Source organism: Cyanistes caeruleus, chromosome 1 (genome assembly GCF_971803275.1).
Source record: "Cyanistes caeruleus chromosome 1, bCyaCae1.hap1.1, whole genome shotgun sequence".
Lineage (NCBI taxonomy): Eukaryota > Metazoa > Chordata > Aves > Passeriformes > Paridae > Cyanistes > Cyanistes caeruleus.
In genome coordinates, this window is record NC_141701.1 from 61,429,805 (window position 1) to 61,450,654 (window position 20,850).

Here is a 20,850-nt window from a genome sequence, read left to right on the forward strand (position 1 = left end):
CAAATTAAACAGTGTATATGCTAGATGTGTATGAGAACCCAAAGCACTTGAAAATAACAATTTACCCTTAGCACTCATCATGATATTTTCCTTGCTGGAGAAAGAGAGAATTTTTTTCTTTGATAGGGGTACACGATTACTATGGCTGATTGATGTCTCTTATAAACTATTTGTTTCCTTAATAACTCTGCTCCAGTAAGAAACATGCATAAAGCATGAGACCACCAGTATTTTAACAGCCAAGAAAAATCCAAATGAGATCTGATACTCAGGGTCAAGGACTGATAGTCACAAATTCTTGACTGGAGCCACATGAGGTTCGTTGTGCTAGGCTCAGTGCTGAGATACTATTGAGACTGTTTAAATATATAGCCAAAGGCAGTAACAGTAAATGTAACTATAAAATGGAATTTGAAAGGATGATACATTAATTAAATTCATCAAAACATTGCCTATCAATTCTTACCCGAGTAATTATAAATATCTGAATTTACACTGAATCATAAATTGATAAATTACTATAAGATTAACACCTTACTGAAAAAAATTCTGGGAAAATAAAAATTAATTAATTCAGACAGGAATCTTTTCCTTGAAATATTGCTACTTTAAACATTTTTAAGATAAATGCATTATAAATTGTGTTAAGTACAGTTCCAGATCAAAAGAGTACTGTAACCAGATAGTGTTGCCTAATGCCCATCAAGAGGATGTTGGGGATGCACCCAGTTTTCTAAGAGAAGCAAAGCCATGTTGATTTGTCTTGGTTCCAGATGAAAGGAGAACCAAAACAGTCCTATTGGAAAGGTGAAAATAAACAAGAGTCTTGCATGATAAAAAAAAAAAAAAAAAGTAGAAGCTTTCAAGTGCTTAAGTTGACAAGGATACTGGCTCTGCTTTTTGGACTTCCTGCTCTCTGATCTGTCTGGAAACCCTTAAATCTTGGCAGTGCAAAAAACACCTAAATATCATCAATCAATAAGGATCAAGGGAGAAAATATGAAAGTATCCAATGGATTTACAGCTGAAGTTTCAAAAGCAAAGGAGAGCGAAGAGTTATAGCAGTTTCAGCCACATTAATCTGAAAGTACCAGTTTGCAAGATAAAAGCTCAGGAGTGAAACCTCCTAATAAGTAGGGCACTGCATCTTATTATAAAGTGGCCTTATACTACAAACAACTTTAATGTAGTAGTAGTAGTAGTAGTAATAATAATAATAATAATAATAATAATAATAATAATAATAGTAATAATTTGGAGGAAATCAAAGATACAGAATTCAATTGGTGAAATGTAAAAGAAAAAATTACCTGGGAGCTAAGGAACATTCACATATTCTGGGAAACACTGATGGGCTTAATACTGAGTGTTCTGAGTTGCTAGTTTATCCTGTAGACAAAAGGTGTGGGCTAAAAAATACTTTGCAATTTTTTATTCTCTAGATGAAGCCTATTATTGTGAAAAAGGGCAATAAATGTTAAAAATAAGGTATTGATTCTCTAGAGAGAGTTTATGACAGGAACAATAAAATGTACAGATAGTGTAAGAACAGGCTGAGAGGTCAGTGGGGAAAGAACAGTCATAGAGAGAACCCATGCAAGACAAAGGCCTTTTTAATGTGTTTCTGTTTTGTTTGGTTTTTTTAGTTCTGGATATTATTTAGCAGCTGAAAATAAGAAGAGAACACTGAGGCCACACTCCTCAGAGGGATTCAGGTTTTGATGTACCTGACTGACTGAGCCTCTCCTCTGAGCACTATCTCCCTCCTGACTGGAGCAGCTGGGTGCTGCCCACAGCACAGGGACACTATTCCTGTGCCACTTCTTAGATATCACAAGGTGGTACATCCTGACATTATGTCAAGAGAGCATTTTCATTAAGTTTTGCTGGGATTTCAGTCATATTTTGGAGACATGAAGGACTTACCGGCAAGAAGCCTTCTGAGTGGAATAAATGAATTCACATTTTCCATGTATACAATAACCATTGAAGCTTTCTGAACAAGGTATGTGGTTTCCAATATAAATGTCTTCTCTTTGATCACTGGCATCTTGAAAAGAAATATACATAAACAATTATACATGGGTCTATGATGTTAATTTAAAACTCTCAACCAAGAATAGCACATCCTTAAAAACTTGCAGTGAATAAAGGAATAGAGAATAATAAAGCAGAGGCTTAAGGGGGAAATTTCAGAGGCATCTACAGAGATTTGCTAGAATGTACTGCACTCGAAAATGATCCTTGGAGACATGCTTTTTATATCAGGTCTCTCAAAAAGGAGAAAGGTGTTCGTGACAGAAACAAACCAAAACAGGAAGATGAGCAGAAGCTCTGTCCAGTGGCACTGGGGCAAAAAGCTAATACATAGATAGAGAGAGTGCTCTCCCATGTGTAAACAGATGAAAAAGAACCCTCTAAAAAGGATTAGAAAGATGCTGAACCACATTTTATGATTACTGGGTAGAAAACCACTTGATACAGCCCAGATCTGATTAACAATCACTGGTTGTTAAAGTTGAAATCAAGCACACTTCAATAGCAGTCTTCCTCAGAGAAACATTTTTATGGAGAGAGAACTTAAAAATATTGAAATGTGTTTAAAGTGCACATTCCTTTGGGAGGTGTGCTGGTTTTGGCTGGGATGGAGTTAACCTCTTTCACATCAGCTGATGGAGTGCTGTGGTTTAGATTTCTGGCTGAAATAATAGCGGTAACACAGCATTCTTGCTGAAGGGAGCTTACACAGCATCAAGACTTCCTCTGCTTCTCACTCTGCTTTTCTGCTCAGCAAGACTTGGAGTTTGCAAAAGCCTGGGAGGGGACACAACCAGGATAGCTGACCCAAACTGGCCTGAGGAATATCCCACGCCATATGACATCACGCTCAGCAATAAAATCTATAGTTTTGATATTTCCAAGGCAGCAGTTGCTCAGGGGCTGGCTGGTCATCAGTCAGCTGGTGGGATATTGTGAGTGACTTTTGCAGCACTTGGTTTTTTTCTCTTTTTTTTCCCCCCTTTGCTTCTTAAACTGCCTTTAGCCTCACCAATGAGTTTTTCTAATGTGTGTTTTCCTAATTCTCTCTTCCATCTTTTTGGGGGAAGCTGAGATAGAGCAAGAAACTGGTGGGCACTTAATTGTTGTCCAGCTCAGCCCAGCACAGAAAGGCACTCCATTCTGCCCCAACATCTTTCATCCTTCTGTCATGTTACCAAAACTATCCAAAGCTGTGTTCATTTTCAACCATTTTTCCCCAAAAAATTTCTCAGTAAAGGAGTCCTAAACACAGAAGTTGGTATTTCATAATGAACTTCTCTGAAGAACAGGGATCTTAAGATATTAGCGAAATTATGGAATTGTATTCATTTCCATGGCAATGGACTACAGCTTCACAGATAAAGGACTATAAAGCAAAAGGGAGTGTGAAGAAGAAATCTCTCATACAATTGCAGATATTTGAAATTAGACCAGCAAGAAAGAGAATGTATTTTTACAAGACAAAAAAATAAAAAGAGATATGCTGCTAGTTTAGTTTTGTTTTTTTTTTTTTAAATGCACAGTTTAGATATAAGGAAGCCTTTTAATTCAGGCTGTTTTGAAGATACAGATGACTTGATACAAGGGAAGAACGTTGACTAATACTGACAGTGTGTCCATCGCTGCACTGTTGGAATACACTATGTCACAATATGTCCAAGTGGAGAAGAGTGGGTGTGTCTCATCCCAAAACTATCATCTCCCTCCTTTTCCAAGAATTTAATTACTGTCATATGTGGTTCCAATCAAACCTTGTAATGAGCTACAATTATATTAGTTTGTTCAGAGAGCTGCATCATATCAGGTTTTAATACACGTACTGATACAGGATGTGAGGCCCAGTGGAAAACTTGAAGGTGAGTTCCCTGAAAAGTGGCCAGACAGCCACACACAGATCAGAGGCAAAACCTGCATTAAGCAAGGAGATGTTAAATGCAGGAGGTGATTCCTAGTGTAAAACAGACATTTACACCATCTTTTGACAGGAATCTGTTTTTAATTGGAGAGACCTGCTAGACTGCTTCAGAGCTTCAAAGTAAAATATTTAACTGGTGTAGGAGCCTCGAAAGAGTGACTGGATATAGAGTTCAAATACTTCACCAGAAGGAAGAGTCATGCATAAAAACTGAAACCCTGATGCTCATCTTGGTACAACAAAACCGCTGAAGCCAGCTGAATCTGGAGAGACCTTTCTGATGGAACTCTAGGTAGTCACTTGCACTGCAGGAGGAGACGGTCACAGTTCTAGAGACTAAAATATATTATCTGTTCAGAGAACAGGGTTTAACAAGGGAAACTCACAGGAACTGAAAGCAAAAGCAAACAGGTTGGAGGGTGGACTCTTCTCTTATCCCAGATTAAAAAAAACCAATTCAAAGAAGTTCACTTCAGGCCCTCACTATCTAAGGAGACTTGAGCACTGTATTAAAAAAATTTCAAAACAACCTTTTTTCATCAAGCATACTCTCTTCATGCACATCATTTGCTGAATGTGAGACCACACAAGCCAAACACATTAATAATAATAATTATATACAACGGTTTTTCCACTAACTAGATTTCAAGGGCAATTTACATGCAATGAATAGAAGTCTGTTACCTCTTTGGAATAGGAACTGAAAGTGGTGTTTCATTACATTACATAATAAGATGTATATTGCATTTGGTGCCTTTTATACTTTCATAATGTAAGTGAAAATTGACATTAAATCACTCCAACTGGTACATCGTATGCAGTGAAAATAAGAGAATTTGAGAAAAGAGAAAAATATATGAAGCTTTTTGGCTCTGAATTACTTTTCAAGAAGAACACAAGGTATGTTGAAAGCCATGGTGGGATGGCTTTACTCAAGGAAGCCATGGGAGTACAAAACAAATATAATGACAGAGAAAACTGAAGACCAGAGCTAACAGAGAAGGTATCAACCCCTTGCAACAAAACCTGCATTAAGACCAGCACTGAGGGGAAAGAGCAATGAGTTATGTTTATTTGTGATTCCTTCCTGTGCGAAATATAAGCACCCATTTGCAGACTGGATTCTCTTTTCAGGGAAGCGTTCTTCCTCCCTGAGACCTGAATTTGAGATGTCACCACAAGACTGAAGAGGTTATTGCAACCTTCAGAGTACTACTCAGTCCTGCTCTTTCACATGGCCACTAATGAAGATGTAGCAACAAAAAGCCCGAGGTCAATCAAATGAGATTTCAGAAGCCTTGGGGACAATGCTAAAAAAATTTGGGAACACAGATAGTGTTTCCCTTCAATACTCCCAATAATGAGGGGAAACATGAAACAAACAGGTGAGCCCAGGATGTCAATACTTTGCTCTGGGACTTTGGTGTTTCCACCAAAACTTTGGGGTTTTAAATCACAGAAGAGACACGGTATGCTGGGGCCTGATGGAACTACCTGTCCAGAAGGGTAAAAAGTCTTTTTGGGTATAAGTTGGCAGGATGGAGAGGGTTCTAAACTAGAATTGATGGAGGAAGGGGATTTCAACACCATTGCAGCAGGTAAGTCACATGGCATCACCTGAGGGTAGCAAGTGCTAGTGGGAACACTTGTACTGCTCCTGGGAACATGGGAGCTCAGGAGCACATTCAAGATGTTTGAACACCAACAGACACAGTATGAGAAACAAACAAGATGAACCAGAAGCACTGGTCAGCTCCCAGAGCTACAATATCACTGGTATTTGCATGAATTGGTAAAAATGAGTCCCACAAGTGGAGTGTCGAGGTGCACGACTACAGGCTGTTCAGGAGCTACAGGCAGGGCAGACAAGTTGGAGGTATCATGTGGTATGTAAGGGAGAGGTGATTGTAGAGCACTTACAGTTAGTGCTGATGTGGTTGAGAGCCTCTGGGTGAGGGCTAGAGGGATGGAAAACAAGGAAACGTGGTAGTGGATGTCTACTACTGAGTACCCAGCCAGGATTTGAGCACTGATAACTTATTCTATAAGCAATTATGAGAAATGTTTGTATTGCTTGCCTTTGTCCTTATGGGAGATTTTTAACTTCCCACACATCACCTGGGAATATAATATTGCTGTGATGAACAGGACTTTCTTGACATTTGCAGGAGAAAATAACTTCTTGTCAGCGGTACTCAGTGAGCCAAGCTCTCCTAGGCCTGCTGCTGTGAATAGAGGGCTCATAGGGGTTATAATTTTAGGTGTCTGTCTTGGCCATAGTGATCATGAAATGGTTGAGTTTAATGGCTGAGCTTTCAGAGCAATGAGAAAAAAGGACACTGGCATTGCTAGCCTGTTTTTTCAGCAGACAAAACCTTTAAGCTATTCATGGAGCTCTTTAGCAGAGTACCTTGGCAATCTGCTTTGGAGCAGTCCATGAGTGCTGGTCAAGTTTTAAGAAGTGCCCTTAGAAGCACAGGAGCAGACAATTCTGCTGCATTGTAAGTCAAGCAAGTGGGGTAGAAGACCAGCTTGACTGAGCAGGGAACTATTTGTGGAGCTCAAGAGGAAAGAGAATTTGTATGGCCACTGGAAGAGAGGTCAGGCTTCACAGGAAAAGTTCAGAGCTGTGGCTCATATGTGCAGGGAGGAAGACACAAAAGGCCAAAGCTCATTTAAAACAGAATCTAGCCAGTGTTGTGTAAGATAACAAGAAGGGCATTTTCAAGTGTGTTGCTAGCAACAGGAGGTCTAAAGAAAGCATTGGAGTGATACTTGATGTGTATGATCATCTGACTAGCAGGGATGAAGGAAAAGTTGAGCCATTAAAGGTTATTAAAAGGTAAGGTAGGGTTCATGTAGGCGAAACATTTTCAACCGATGTGATTCAGCATTTTAGTTTACTGAAAATATTTTGAAACAACCTAACAAATACAGAATCATCCATTTTCCCCAGAAGTTAACAAAAAAGATGGGAACGTGGCAGGGAGGCTTGCGCTATGTTATTTTATCAGGAATGTCACAGCTTGGTGTCTTCCAGTAAAGTCATTTTCACAGCACTTGGAGGGAGTTCAATCCTGTGACCACTGCACAAGGTACTGAGCAGCTGGGTATGTTAGAGGAATACAGCAGGAAAAACTCACAGATCATGCACATCTTCCTGCTAGCCTTGCAACAAGCTATAAGAAAGAAGCTGTTCACAGGTCTGTGTCAGTTACAGGAATCAGAGCTGTAAGGCAGACTAGAAGAGACTTGCATGCTCTATTTTCTCATCTTGTGAAGCCATAACCAAAAAGCACAAAATCTTCACCGTACCTTTCACTTCTGGCCGATACTGCATGCTGTCATCTTTCTTTCCAACTGCATTTGTGTCATCTGTTTCTAGGTGATAAATACATGCATAGTTACTTATTAGGAAAGGATACTTTCCAGACCACTATGTGTACATCACTGATAAGCCAGAATAATATTCAAAAACTCTTTTAAGTTGCAGTAAAGCTGGACACACTCCTCCATTGTTCCTCCCAGACAACCAGGATGGTATCACACCTTGTCGGTAACGCTGGCGCCCAGACCAACATATGGCACACTTTAGGTTTTGAACTAAAAACTTTTCTGTGGTATGGACCTAGGTTATTTTGGTGACAGTCTGTTTTTGTGTTGGAACTGCTCAAATTACAGATCTAGATGCAGCTGGCAAAAAGCTGGTAAAAAGCTGTTATTCCCATGAGAAAGTCCTAAACACAAGCCACCAAAACTGAAGGATTATGGACAGGATTAGGTACAAGGCAGTAGACAGAGGGCTTCAGTGGACCATTCCAACAGTGGAAAAAGAAATTATAGAATCACTTTGGTTGGAAAAGACCCTTAACGGGTAAAAGTTTGTGCAATCAGGCCCAACCCAACTCACACTGGAAGCACATTTTACAGCCCACAGCAACAAGAGGGAAGATTTCCCACACACCTGTATTCCTTCTGTTCCCCTACCAGCCCCTCACATAAGAGCTGTTGGATTATTGCTTAGATTTTCCCAAGAGATCTTCCTGTCTTTCCAGGTAACAGTAGCCAAAGAAAGGCAAAGTAAACACAGCACTATGTGTGCAGTGTGGGGAACTCAAAATTACAGGTGATGATGAGTTCATTGATAGCTGCAGCAGTGACTTCTGTCCAAAAATTGAAAGAGTCCAATTATGCCAGAATTTATATTTATCAGAAAATCAAAATTAATCCTACCTGAGCAGTGCCCAAGGTGTCTGATGTCAATCTGCTCTTGCCTCAGACATGATGCCTCTCTGACAAAGCACGGATTGTTATAGGAACTTCCATCAGAAGCACACACAGGATTAAAACTGTATCCACTGCAGTCTATGTTACATACACACCTGTTAATTGAAGCATACAGCAAAATAAAATTGACACCTAGCAAACAAAAGTTAAGTCACTTTAAGTCCTAAGTAAGCACTAGTTCATGCACCAGTACCAGGAGGGGAAACTGTGTTGCATGAGGATGCTGAAGAAGTCGTTTGCATCTCAGACGTCCGAGCAGAATGTACAAAATTGTGAATTTATGCTTCTGTGTGCTTTTCAAAAATGTATTAATGTTTCTTGTAGTTTTATTCTGATATCAATCTCATGGAACACACCTGAAAATTGATAACACATTCTAAGAAGATTTACTATATTAATATACCAGTTTGTAGTGTTTATTCTCTAGTGTGAACAAAACCAGAAGAATATTCTACATCTTTCAGTATCAGGATCCTCGAGGGGGAAAACAAAAAGGATTCCCTTTGTCGCTAAAGGACACAGAATGATTCACATGAACATGTCTCAGTGGCATGACAGGGAAAAGAAGTAACTTTATTCTCTGCCTCCAGTATTTATAGATTCTCAACAATGACCAGGGATTGGATAATTAAGTTACCACCTTCCCAAGCACACTGGTCATGTGAAATGTCCATCAAAGGACGTTTCTTAGAAGGAATGTGATAAACAGCTTATGTTTCTTCCCTGGGAAAGTAACTGAAACTATGGAAACAAGATCAGAGGGCTTAGTTTTCAGGGCGACATCCCTTTTCTGTTAGACAATAGAAAAAGTTCTATTTCCAAGGATGCATAGACTCAACATGCTTGGTTAACTGTGGCATTTCAGCAAGACTTTCATTCATACCCTTGAAAGTTAACAATAGGTCTATTATGTTGTATTTAAAACAGGATTATGCAACCTGAATTATTTCATATTACATCCCATTAACATTTTGGTTGTTTAGGATGAATCATTTTCCACACAATTTGCAGCTAGGGATTGTAAAATGAAAGCAGGAAAAATGAAGACCCAGTGTGTAGCTGCATCCTAACCACACAGAAGTAGGACAGCCAAAGACTCAGACAGGGCTATGACCTGCTCATGTTTAGGTACTTTTGTAGACCCAGCAAGAAGTCCAGAAATTTTACATATGTGAATGGCACAGGAAAACTTTTCAACCTTCCATGCCTCATACCCCCTGATTATTTTAATCAATATTCTGCTTTCTAACTGAACTTTTATTTTTGAATGAAATTTTCTGTGTATGTTTCGCATTGCTCTGCAAGTTCATCTACACCTTTGGGGTGAGGAAAATAAGGAGTGTTGCTGTAGAATGAGGAGGAGAACAAGGTGGGAACCATGTCCCATCTCTTAGTCAAGCTCCTCCTGATGTCACGAGTGTGAGAAAGCCACTCTGCACCTTCTGAGAAGGTGGCAGTGAGCACAAGATCCTCTCCTTGGCAGAAAGCTCTACAGGGGGCTCACTGTCTGACTGCCAGGAGTAACCACCAGCTTCATTTTGATCCACTCTTGTAAGTCACAGGATGGGGAAAAACATCCAAGCTACCAACTTACCAGGTTTTTTTGTTCTTTCCCACTGTTGCAGATAAAACTAAACTATTAAACAGATGAATGTATGCCTCAAGCTAGCAACAAATCTGCAGCAGAACCAAATTCCATGCTTCAGAAACACTGAAGATGGCCAGCAGACTCTTCTCACTTCCTCTTCTTCCACGAGAACCTTTTGTCGCTTAATTTAAATATGCTCATTTTGCAGGTAATTTTCCATGCCTGTGAACTTCAGGTTGTTGCTAGACAGAACATCTCTAGTGCAAAGAGGGTTTTAAGTGCACCTACTGACAGTGAAAAACTGCCCCATTAATGAGTCTCTACACATCTTAGGGACCTACTTCCAAGTACTAATGAAGCCTCTAAATACCAATATGATGAACAGATGATAATCTTTCTCACTAGAAATGGTAATGGTTGTAAACCTTAGAACCAGGATGGAAATACTATTTTGTTTACCTGCTCCCACATGATGTTAAGACTAATCAGGGGTTTATTAGGGTTTACTACATACAAATAAAAGGCTCATGGCTCAGCAGTCATGCATATTTATTGTCACAAAATGGCAGAAAGCTGGTCCTCATTTGTATGACACTGGCTGTGTGCAGGCAGATACCTTTGCTCTCCCTTAGATCTGCCTGTAGTCACCATCTGATGTCTGTAGCATCATGATTGTAGCTGGGTTTTGTCATTCCTGGCGACAAATAAGCCGAGTTTTGAAAATATCTTTTTCTTCTTCATGGTGACATTACAGGCTGCAGTTGGAACTGCTTGGGAACTGCTTATGCTTCCATGCTTTGCTGTTTTTAGATTTAACATCTAATATTAATTGCTTACTTTCTCAGAATTGTCAGACTCTTGTTTTAGAAGTGCTTATGAGTTCTTGACCCCGGTTTTCTGATCAACAGTCTCAGTTTTATCTCTAACCACTTCTTCAATGTACAGAAATATCACATGTTGACCCCCCCTCCTCATCTATCTGATTATCTGCCTGGTGCCATTAACTACTTCTTTGCCTATGGCCATGATGCCAAGGGCTACTTCCAGGCTTCCCCTGGCCAGTTAGTCACTGGTTACTAGGCAGAGCTGTCTGACATGTAAAAGCAGGTGGTTTAAGTACACTGTGGGGTAATGAACAATTGAACTGGACTGATGCACTCAAAAATAAAAGATTGAAACTCTTATTCCAACACAAACCTCTGGAGCCTTTCAGAGGACTGAAAGAGAATGAGTTAAGGAGAGGACATGGCTTGAGTGCAATGGTCTGAGGGGAAAAGGAACTCCACAGATGCAGTAGGGAGAGTGCAGATGCACAGATGCAGAGAGGGAGTCACAAGCACATGCTAGAAACCTGCACTTGTCAGAGAGTCTGCATAGGGTGCAGTGAATTTGTCCTTGCTCATAGACAGTTTCTATCCACTAGACCAAAAATACAGTCAGGACTGCGAGAAGCGCCAAATCATGAGATGAGAGCAGTGACATATGGGGAGTGCTGTTCTTGACAGAAAACATGAAAAGGATGTTGTTTTTAACTGCTTGGTGTTTGTGAAGGAAGGTAAAACCGTGGGAGAGCAAGCCACTGCTCTGATGCTGCACATCAAACATTTTGAAACAATCCTGAGATCCTGTGAGGGGACAGGACCACCACAGACTGAAAGAGAAGAGCAGCTCAGGAAAGTATTGGAAGATCTGCCAACAAACTCACTATGAAATACTGAAAATATTTTATATCCTGGTACCAGAGAGCTACAGAGGGCAGATAATAGCTTGGTACTGAGATGTCAGGAAATCCAACTGCTTGGTGGAAGCTGCCCCCACCAGCCAGTTTGGGAGCCAAAGCCAAGCAGAAGTCAAAACTCAAGGCTACCAAGCAGAGCCTACAGGTCTGAACTGTACCACAGACCATACAAGAAGCACACAAAGTATGTGAGAATACACAGCAGACAGTGAGAATGAGCTAAAAGTGGTATCTTAAAGGACAAAAATCTTATCAGAGGTCTTTGCAAGCAGGAGAACCTGTAAGAGGCACCAAGGACTGCTTTTCTTCACAGCTAAGACTGAAACTGAACACCAAATTGCAGTCTCATAGTGTAATCTGTTCCCTGAAGTCTCTCTCCTGCTGGGGAGAGAGCACAGGGAGAGCATAAGGACGATGCAGAGAGCTGCTCACAAAGGCAGGGCAGGAAAAGCTTGAGATCATGAAGCGGGAGCAGGGGCACGTGGGAGAAGCACAAGAGGGGCACCCAGGAAGAGAGTGAATCGTAACTGTAAAATTCAGAAGAAAAGAGTCACTTAAGGTAAAATCACTTAACAGAATTGTGTATTAAGGACATCTTGAATGTGCTTGATGCTTCATATGAGAAAGAGGTGAATAAGTGCTTCAAATTTTTGCTGGAAAAGCTTGTAAAAACCACACTGGAATAAAAAAAGTGAGAGATCTACAAACATTTTCTTCACTATAACCTTCCTATTGGTTTTAACCAAAAGGATTTAAGCAGGCAGTTAATGCCAAATTGATGTCTTGCTGGAGGAGGTTCCTGCTTATTGTCCTCAACAGATCATTTCTCTCACTTAGCCCAGGAAAGTCAACAGGATATGTTCAGATGCTTTCCTAATGTACTAGGGTGTACAGAAAAAATCCCTGAAATTTGTCACCTGTCATCAGAGAACTGACACCTTAAGAAAAAAAGCAACAGCTTGCTGTGAAAGTGTGCTTTTAGAAGTTGCATGCATGTCATTCATTAACACCATTAGTTAAACAGAAAAGCATTTGAATTTCAAGGAAGTACAAAGTGATATAATTAAACCAAACAGATTTTTTGTGGTTTTAATAGGCAAAAAATGAGGATGTGCAACTCATTTTTTAGGGGCTACTAGGTGTAACAAAGCAAATGTGTTTAGTAAAATGAAGTGACAGGCTCAGGCTGCAAGAGCATTTGCTGCTATTAGTAAATTAATTAGATCCCCAGAGATCAGAACACATTTCAAGGCTCCCTTTTGTTTTCAGGCTTCAAGGTGTATGTGGTCTGTTGGAAGTTCTGTATGCTTAAAAAGCCTGGTAGGTTCAAAGAAAAGAGAAAAAAAAAAAAAAAAAAAGGAAAGGAAAAGCACGACTGACTTGTGGAGCAGGCTTGGCTACCAGGAGAGACTGGCATTTCCAACCAGCAGATCAGGCTGCTCCATTTATGCCCACCTGGGACTTGCTCACAAATGTATTTTTCTGGCCTGGTCTCACAGGGAGTGCTGCTTGCTATCCCTTCCCAGCAGCTGACAGCAGTGAGTGTTCTCAGGTACTCACCAACTCATTGACACATCTGCTTACAAATGTAAAATGGAAACACTGGAGTAAAACAAAGTGTGTGAAATGCACACAGATGGATAAGGGTATGCCTGTTGGAATAAATTTAGGTGAATTGAAATAGCAGGGGTGTTGCAATTGCTGTTAAGAATATAACCATGCCAAATTGATGCTTCTTCCCTTGTGTGCAGTTCTTCCCAGATGAAACCTGAACTAAGAAAATCTGGATTTCAAAGTGATTTTTCTACTTATTTGACAAGAGTTAAATCTTCATCGGGTTTTTTGTGTGCTTTTTAAAAACCCTTTATAGCACAAGAGAAGTAGAATTCCACTTTAAAAAGCTTCTTTGTGCCTGGCTTTAACTTTTTAAAAGACTTTGTCTTTACTTCTGCCCAGCAATCCAGAACACCCTTTGAATACCATAAACTTCAGACATTTTTTCCAAACATCCCTTTTCCTACATTCCCTTTTTCATGGCATGGCTCTCTCTGACCACCGAAGAAATTTAGTCTTTACTGTAGTGAGCTTCTCACAGCATACATGGTGAACCAATGTTTGCTCTCTCAGAAGCAGTCTAACCCTCCCTCCACCCTAAAATAATAGGAACCCTCAGAGACTTGGCACACACTGCTGCAAAGATCACTACAAATGTACATTAAAAAACCAGACCTGGATTATTACCCATCTAGGATCTATTCAATTTCTTGATAGCCAATATAGCGAAAAGACCATTATGCTATTCCTCTCACATCAGAATATTCTGCACCCAGATTTCATAATTCATAATCCCATGGCACAATCTAAAATCCCTTCTTCAGGCTGATTTTCTCTGTTGTCTATTTGTACACAAATACTTATGATTTTTTTTCCTGTTGAATCAGAAAGCTGTGAATTACATTTACACAGGGTTTAGATCCCCTTCCTTATGAATACCTACATACAATATCACACCCTAAATGTTAATTAAAAAAAAATAGTTGGTAAATGAGTGAAAAAGTGGTCAAAAGAGGCAAGCATAAACTTTCATGCCAGACTTCAAACAGGCCAAATCCTTCCCTGGAGGACAAATTATATAGACAAGGCAGAGAATAGGACTTTGAAATGTCCACACTGGCATTTCTAACTGTTAATACAGAGACTTCTGAAATTCTGGTTTGGCCTTTGTGAAAACAGACACTATGTAAATTATAGTCCAGTTGAATCTATATATTGCTGAGGCACCTTTGCTTTCCAAAGTAAATATCATAAAATGTTAATCTCAAAAGGTCTACTTGGGGATCAGCTGTCAATCTTTCTTGAAAATCTACATTATAAGTCAAAACATATCTTTGACAGCATAGTACACTTATTAAAAAAAAAGACTGAATGTGCTCAGAATCTCATTTCCATATTTCATCTGCTAAAAAAATAGGTAAAACTGAGAACATGACAAATTTGAATTTTTACAGTGAGGCTATTTTTAAGTTAATGATTTCCTTATCAAAGACAAAAAAAAAAAAAAAAAAAAAAGAAAAGAAAAAAAATTGTTATCTAACAATTCAAGTGGGGCCTTGACAAGATGGAGGAACCTCCAGAGGTCTGAAGACATCAGGATATCTGTCACACTGCCACAATACAGATTGTGGTGGACCAGCCAGGAGGCAGCTCTGCAGAAAAGGACCTGAGGGTCCAGGGGAGCAGCAGGCTGAGGTGGCTGTGTTACAGGAGGGTCACCAGCAGAGCAAGGGAGGTGACTTGTCCTCCATTCAGCACTCATGAGGTCCCATGAGAAGCACTCTGTCCTGTTTGGAGACCCACTGGTAACAGCAAGTACTCTGAGAAACCAGAGAGGCTGCAGTGGCAAGATGCTGCGATGGGTAGAGGGATGGAGTGTGGGCTGTTGTGAGCAATGGCTGGGGGCACTGCACCTCTTCAGCCTGGAGAAGAGAAGGCTAAGGAGATGACTGCTGTCACCAGCAACCCTAGAGGGGTTATGGAGAAGATGAGAGTGAGGTTCTTAGAGGTACACAAAGAGGAGTGACAGACAGCAGCTGCACATTGCAAGGAAAGAAATTCTGATTGAACACAAGGAAATTATCCCAAAGTGAGAGAAGTCCAGCCCTTCAACAGGTACACTCAGCTGTGAAACCTTTCTTCATAGAGATGGTCAGAGCTCTCCAGGAGAGGTTCTTGAGCTCACATGAATGAATTATCCCTGGTTGCAGTGCAGAGCAGGAGCCCAGACCCTCTAGAGAGCCTATCTTTTGATTGTGTACTGATAGGATGATCTGTTTATCTCATGAGCAGTCAGTAGAACTGAAAAGCCCAGTGAAAGTCTGGATACCTCAGGGTATATCAAGAGCAAGCCATATATATTTGTGATGGTGACCTACAGAATTTACCCCATCAGCTCTAGATGGCCCCAAGCTTTGTGCTGTCCACTTCTCAACACGACTGCATTTCTAATTCAGAATTCCAGCAGAAAACACACAACCACATTCATACTACCTATGTTTTTGGGTTTCTGGCCACTTTCTCACACAAGAGTGTAAGTCTACCAATCTCTTGTGCACACATTTTGCACTGCTTTGCATAACTGACAAATGTCTTTTCAACAAAGAGGAGGAAGCCTCTGGCCAAAGAGATATTTGATGGTCAGTGGAGAATGGCAGACATGACTGAATGGTGTTAGGCAGCAGCTTTTCCCATGATATATAAAACCTGTTTCAGTTTTGTCACTATTGGGAAGAAAGTCCCACACAACCCATGTGATCCTGTTCTTTGCATCCTGTTACCTCAGACCTACAGAAAATCACTGTTCAGGCAAATGACATGTTATGTGTTTATGCAATTTAAGACTAGAGCATCCACAAGTGATTGTCCATGCCCTTGAAAAGATTGATCAAGAACTCTTTAAAATAGTTACAAGTTGTATGAAAAAAGAAGAAAAATATGGAGAAATATATTTCTGTGATGCTTCCTCAGCCTGATTCCTTCCTGAGTTTAGATAAAGAAATAATTTATTGATTTTGCATATAGCTGAATACAAATTTTCCAAGTGTGCTGTTTATGACAATCCTCTCCTCACACTCTATTTCTGTGTCTCAACTACTCCAGCTAGAATCAATGCTGATGTTTTTCATAGAGGCAGTGGCAAGTATAAAGTTGTTTATACTTTTGCATTCAGCTTCCTATGCATAGCAACCACTTTGGGTTTAGACAGATAATGTTTCTGTGAAATCAAACAAAATGAAGATACAAATCTAAAGCCCCATGCAAAGCCTGATTTCTTCAAACTATGTGTGCTCTAGTACAATAAAACCATACATACCATTTTTGATCAAGAGATAGCCATAATGCTTTAACACCAAGCATGAAAACTAACAATCTGTGACTTTTTCAAAGGGGAAAACACAATTTAAGAGCAATAAAAAATTAACATCACTAATCTGCTATATAGCATGTATCCCAACTCCGTACAACCAATCTTCTTTTAATTTGCTGTTCAAGTGCACCTAGATTTGGTAATTACAGAGATTCACAGATTAGGTTTAAGGGGTGTATAGAGATCATCTCTCCCAACCCCTGCTCCAGGTTGGTCCCAAGGCTGTGTTTGATCAAGTTCAGACCATCTCCATGGATGGAAATGCCAGACATGGTGTTAGAATGTCCAACCACCCTCATGGTGGCAACATTTTCTATTATGACAACCTAAAATTCACCATGGTTTGACATGTGTTTATTTCCCCTCATGATATCACTGTGCACCTCTGAGAAGAAAGGACCTGCTTAGACAACTCTAAGGACCAGCAAGTTCAACTCTAAAAAATCAGGAAGTGACAAATGGTCTTTTGCTTCTCTGTTGCAAGGATCACCCTACAGTTTTCACTGAAAGCATCAGGTGCTACCATTTTTTGGCATAGGATCCCATAGCTTTCCAGACCCAAAGGAGAAACCACATTATGCAGGGAATAAAATTGTCTTTAATAGGATTTTTCCATTATTGTGAGAAAATTTGCCTATTCTGCTCCCTAGCCATTGTGGCTGGCCTTTGGCAGATCCTGGGGTTCCTCATTAATTCCAGCTCATTTACCTCAAATCACTCAACATTCTGTGGCATGTGTGGCACCCTTCCCACCAATTCACTAAACATTTTACCCATAAATTAATTTCTTTATTGGTAAATGAGGAGTGTTTTGCTTAGATGCCATTTTGCACAGATACTATTTTGCTTCTCAAGAGCAGTTGGAGCAGAAGGAGCTGGTGTTTGTAAAGTCTCAGATTGCACAGCTTGGAAAAGAGGTTGAAAAAATTCATGACTGTGTGTTAACTGTTTGTATCATAAATATGGCTTGAGATTATCTACATAACATTAGGGGGCAGTTCAGCTAACTCATCCAGTTACTATAACGGAGCAGAATTTTCTTTAAATGCCTTCTGTTATCACTTGGGTCACTCTATTAAGTGTCTTAACATAACAAGGTGCAAACAAGGGCTGTCCAGACCTAATAAACCTACATGAATGGAACTAAATGTACTTTTTCTGTGTGGTTCAGTAGACATTACCATGCTATCCAAAAAAGTTCCAGTGGCCATTCTTATGCCTTAAAAAGGAAAATCAAACCAAAATATTTTTATGAAATTAGGGTGTCCTGTGATTTGCTATAAGTTAGTGTTTGTAATCCAGTGCAAATTTGAATTAAATGATAATTCAGACTAGCAATGCTTACGCACAACGAAAGATATTTGTGTTGCCAGTAACTTTATATGTCACGATGTAATTTTATGATGTCAAAACCCACACCGAAAAACAGCAGGAAAGAGAATTAAAATTAGATGTTGAAACAGTTATAAAGGGTGTATGTATAAATATATATATGTATATATATGTATATGTATATTACATGTATATGTAAATAACTGTTTTGATTTTATGAAAAAAATAAGCCAACTCCTATATTCTACTTTAGCAAGTTTGTGACTTGTCAACTTGGCTGATTTGTCAAAATCAGCCGTGTGAAGGCAATCTGTGTTAACAGACCCTGATTTATCTGTGACTGAACAGTGAATATCACTGAGGACTGTTTTAATGGCTAGAAGCACAGGGAAAAAAATAAATTATATTAAATTCCTTTATATAATTGAAAAATATTATCCAATAAATTACAAATAACCAACATGGGAATATTTTCTAGCTTTTGAGCATTTTTGCATAAAAGTTCTTGTTTCCACTTATTTCTTTAATGAGGACTGATTAAAGAAATCTTACAGGCAAAAGAGCACTCTTCACCTGCTGTCAAGAAGAGGTGAACGGGTTTCATTTTATATGAGCAGAATGTAGAGAACAAATCTTCTGCTCTCTTCAGCTTTATCCTAATTTTCTTGTAGATACTATATAGCTGCAGGAATACCAGATCTGCAGAAAGACTAGGCAATCTTTTACTGAAGCTGAATCAGGATTTATTTTCCAAACCCAAAACCAGATCTCAGTGTATATAGCAAACATATATGTACACACACACATATATACATATTTATATATATATCTGCTATACCATCTTTCCAGTCATAAATGAAGCAGACTAAGGCAATATTCCAAAGATTATTAGTATTACAAAAGACAGCTCTAGTTCATTTGTCTCCCTCCTGGAAAGAGCAAGCCAGCTTCAGTACTATGTCATTTTATGAAATGTGAAGTATCATGCTAGAATTCATGAGCACTAATACCATTTTGCTTTCCCTTGTATTCTACAATTTAATCTTGAATACACATCTTGAATATTAGTGCTAAGCTGCTTTACTGCCTGAGATGTCTTCATGCTGGTACCCTGTAATAAAACCTTGTGCAATTAAGACATATTTCAACATTAAATGGATTCCAGCTGGAAGACAAGAAAAGGGAGAGTGATGTTTTCCCCGATTGGTGATGTTCAGGCACTGTTAGCCTGAGATGCTGTTCCCTCCCTGGATACAAAAATGTACCATTTGCAGGTCTCTCAAACACCTTCATGCACTGTGTCTGCAGCCGCAAAACTGCCACCAGCCCAGATCCCAGTAAACCTTATTCCACACTGGTGGCCACTGCCAGGACAAAGGTTTTGGAAAACAAAACTCCATCAGCAGACAGGACTTCTTTTAATTGCCTAAAAACCCCTTAAAGCCTTATGGAGCTGTCTGAAGAAGCCCTTTCCTTCATGATATCTCTGCCATTTCTGAGAGCCACGCAAGCCTGGAAAGCTGGGGTGTAATATAACCACGTATCTTGAGCAGGAAATGTGGTACATCTGCTTCTGCATTATGGATTGTCTTTAAAGGCTTCTTGTTTCTTGATAATTTGTTTTGAACTTTGACAATAATTAATATTTTCCATTCATTTCCCCCTGGGTGTATGTAAGAGATCAAATGTCACAGTGAGGTCAGAAGATCTGACTGGCTTAAGTGCCCAGTTCACATTTAGGTCCAAGGTTAGTACAGACTGCATGTAACACTTTATGAACAAGGAGAACACACAATAAAAAATTCCAGGGTTGAATAATCAGTATTTATTTTGCATTCCTGTTTGGTTTTTGAGTTGTTTTGTTGGCAGGATAAAACGAATCAAGGCTCTTTGTTTAAAAAATATTAGCTAAAGATTTTCCAGTACAACTCTCTGTTGTTTTCTGCCACTACTTTGCAACTGCAGATGGTTTGTTCTTTACAGACATGTACCAAACACATTATTACTGGAGCAGATAATCATGTACTTTTAACATTTCTTCCCTTTTGTTCAGTGATATTGTTAAGGAAAACATTACATACCCAACATTCTCTGCATCTTCATCACACTCAGCCCTATATTTGCAAACTCCACATTTTGAGTGTTTCCTCTGAACTTCCGTCCCAGAGCCTTCATACTCTGAAAAAAAAAAAAAAAAAAAGAAAAAAAGAAAAAAAGAAAAAAAAAGAAAAGTAACATCATGACTTTCAATTAAACTCTGTTTTTGCTTACCTAAATCCATTTGCCTCCAGGAACACTGTCAACATACAGCTATCATATACTGAAGCTATTAACCTTAATAGTGCTCCCTTTTTGAAAATCAGTCAATTGGAGGTTGGTAGAACCTTACCAGTGATAGAAAAGCATCCCTGAAAACGCTAATGTTTCATTGATTGGCTCTTCCTTTATTCTTGTTTCAGTCATTTTTATTTATTCCCGCTTCACCAGGCACATAACTGGCATTGACATGTATCCCAGTCACATTTACTCTTAATTGCCACTGTTAATGTATAAACCCTGTCCCTTTAGATGTCCTTGAATATTAGGTACTGGGGATTTAAATACTATTTTCTGTGACAGTCTTTAATTACAGATATCCTTATGCAAGGTTACTGCTTGCTTTTTTTACCCTTTTTGATTCCTGACTATGAGATTAGACTGTGCTCATATGTCACATGTGCTGTGGTGTATTTTCCAGACTACTGTGTTTAGTTCTATTGGAATAAAAGAAAAAAGTCATCCTAACAAGAATCTGGGAGAAATGCTATGTATCCTAAAAAGTAAAGTCAACATCTCAAATATTCTGATCCTAAAAACATCAACAATAATTTTACTGTTGACAAGGACATCAAAAGTCTTCACCAAGTACAAGAGAAATAAGTGATAATCTTACTGTTTCACTAAGGTTAGCCACTCTCATTTTTGATTTTTAACAAAGTGATGAAGGAGAGCTAGGTATTTACAAGGGAGGAAAAGAACCACAGAAA

At 39.3% G+C, this 20,850-nt stretch overlaps 1 protein-coding gene across 2 annotated transcripts in view; it reads right to left on the reverse strand.

The window, feature by feature from the left end:
* Positions 1–20,850, reverse strand: part of TMEFF1 (transmembrane protein with EGF like and two follistatin like domains 1) — a 112,616-nt gene that overhangs the window by 5,338 nt on the left and 86,428 nt on the right. For both annotated transcript variants that reach the window (XM_086895629.1, XM_086895635.1), the window contains exons 5-8: positions 19,906–20,002; positions 8,189–8,337; positions 7,271–7,336; positions 1,927–2,050 (exon numbers count right to left, since the gene is read on the reverse strand). In XM_086895629.1, the coding sequence (XP_086751755.1) occupies positions 1,927–2,050; positions 7,271–7,336; positions 8,189–8,337; positions 19,906–20,002 (436 nt within the window). The remainder of the gene's footprint in view (positions 1–1,926; positions 2,051–7,270; positions 7,337–8,188; positions 8,338–19,905; positions 20,003–20,850) is intronic.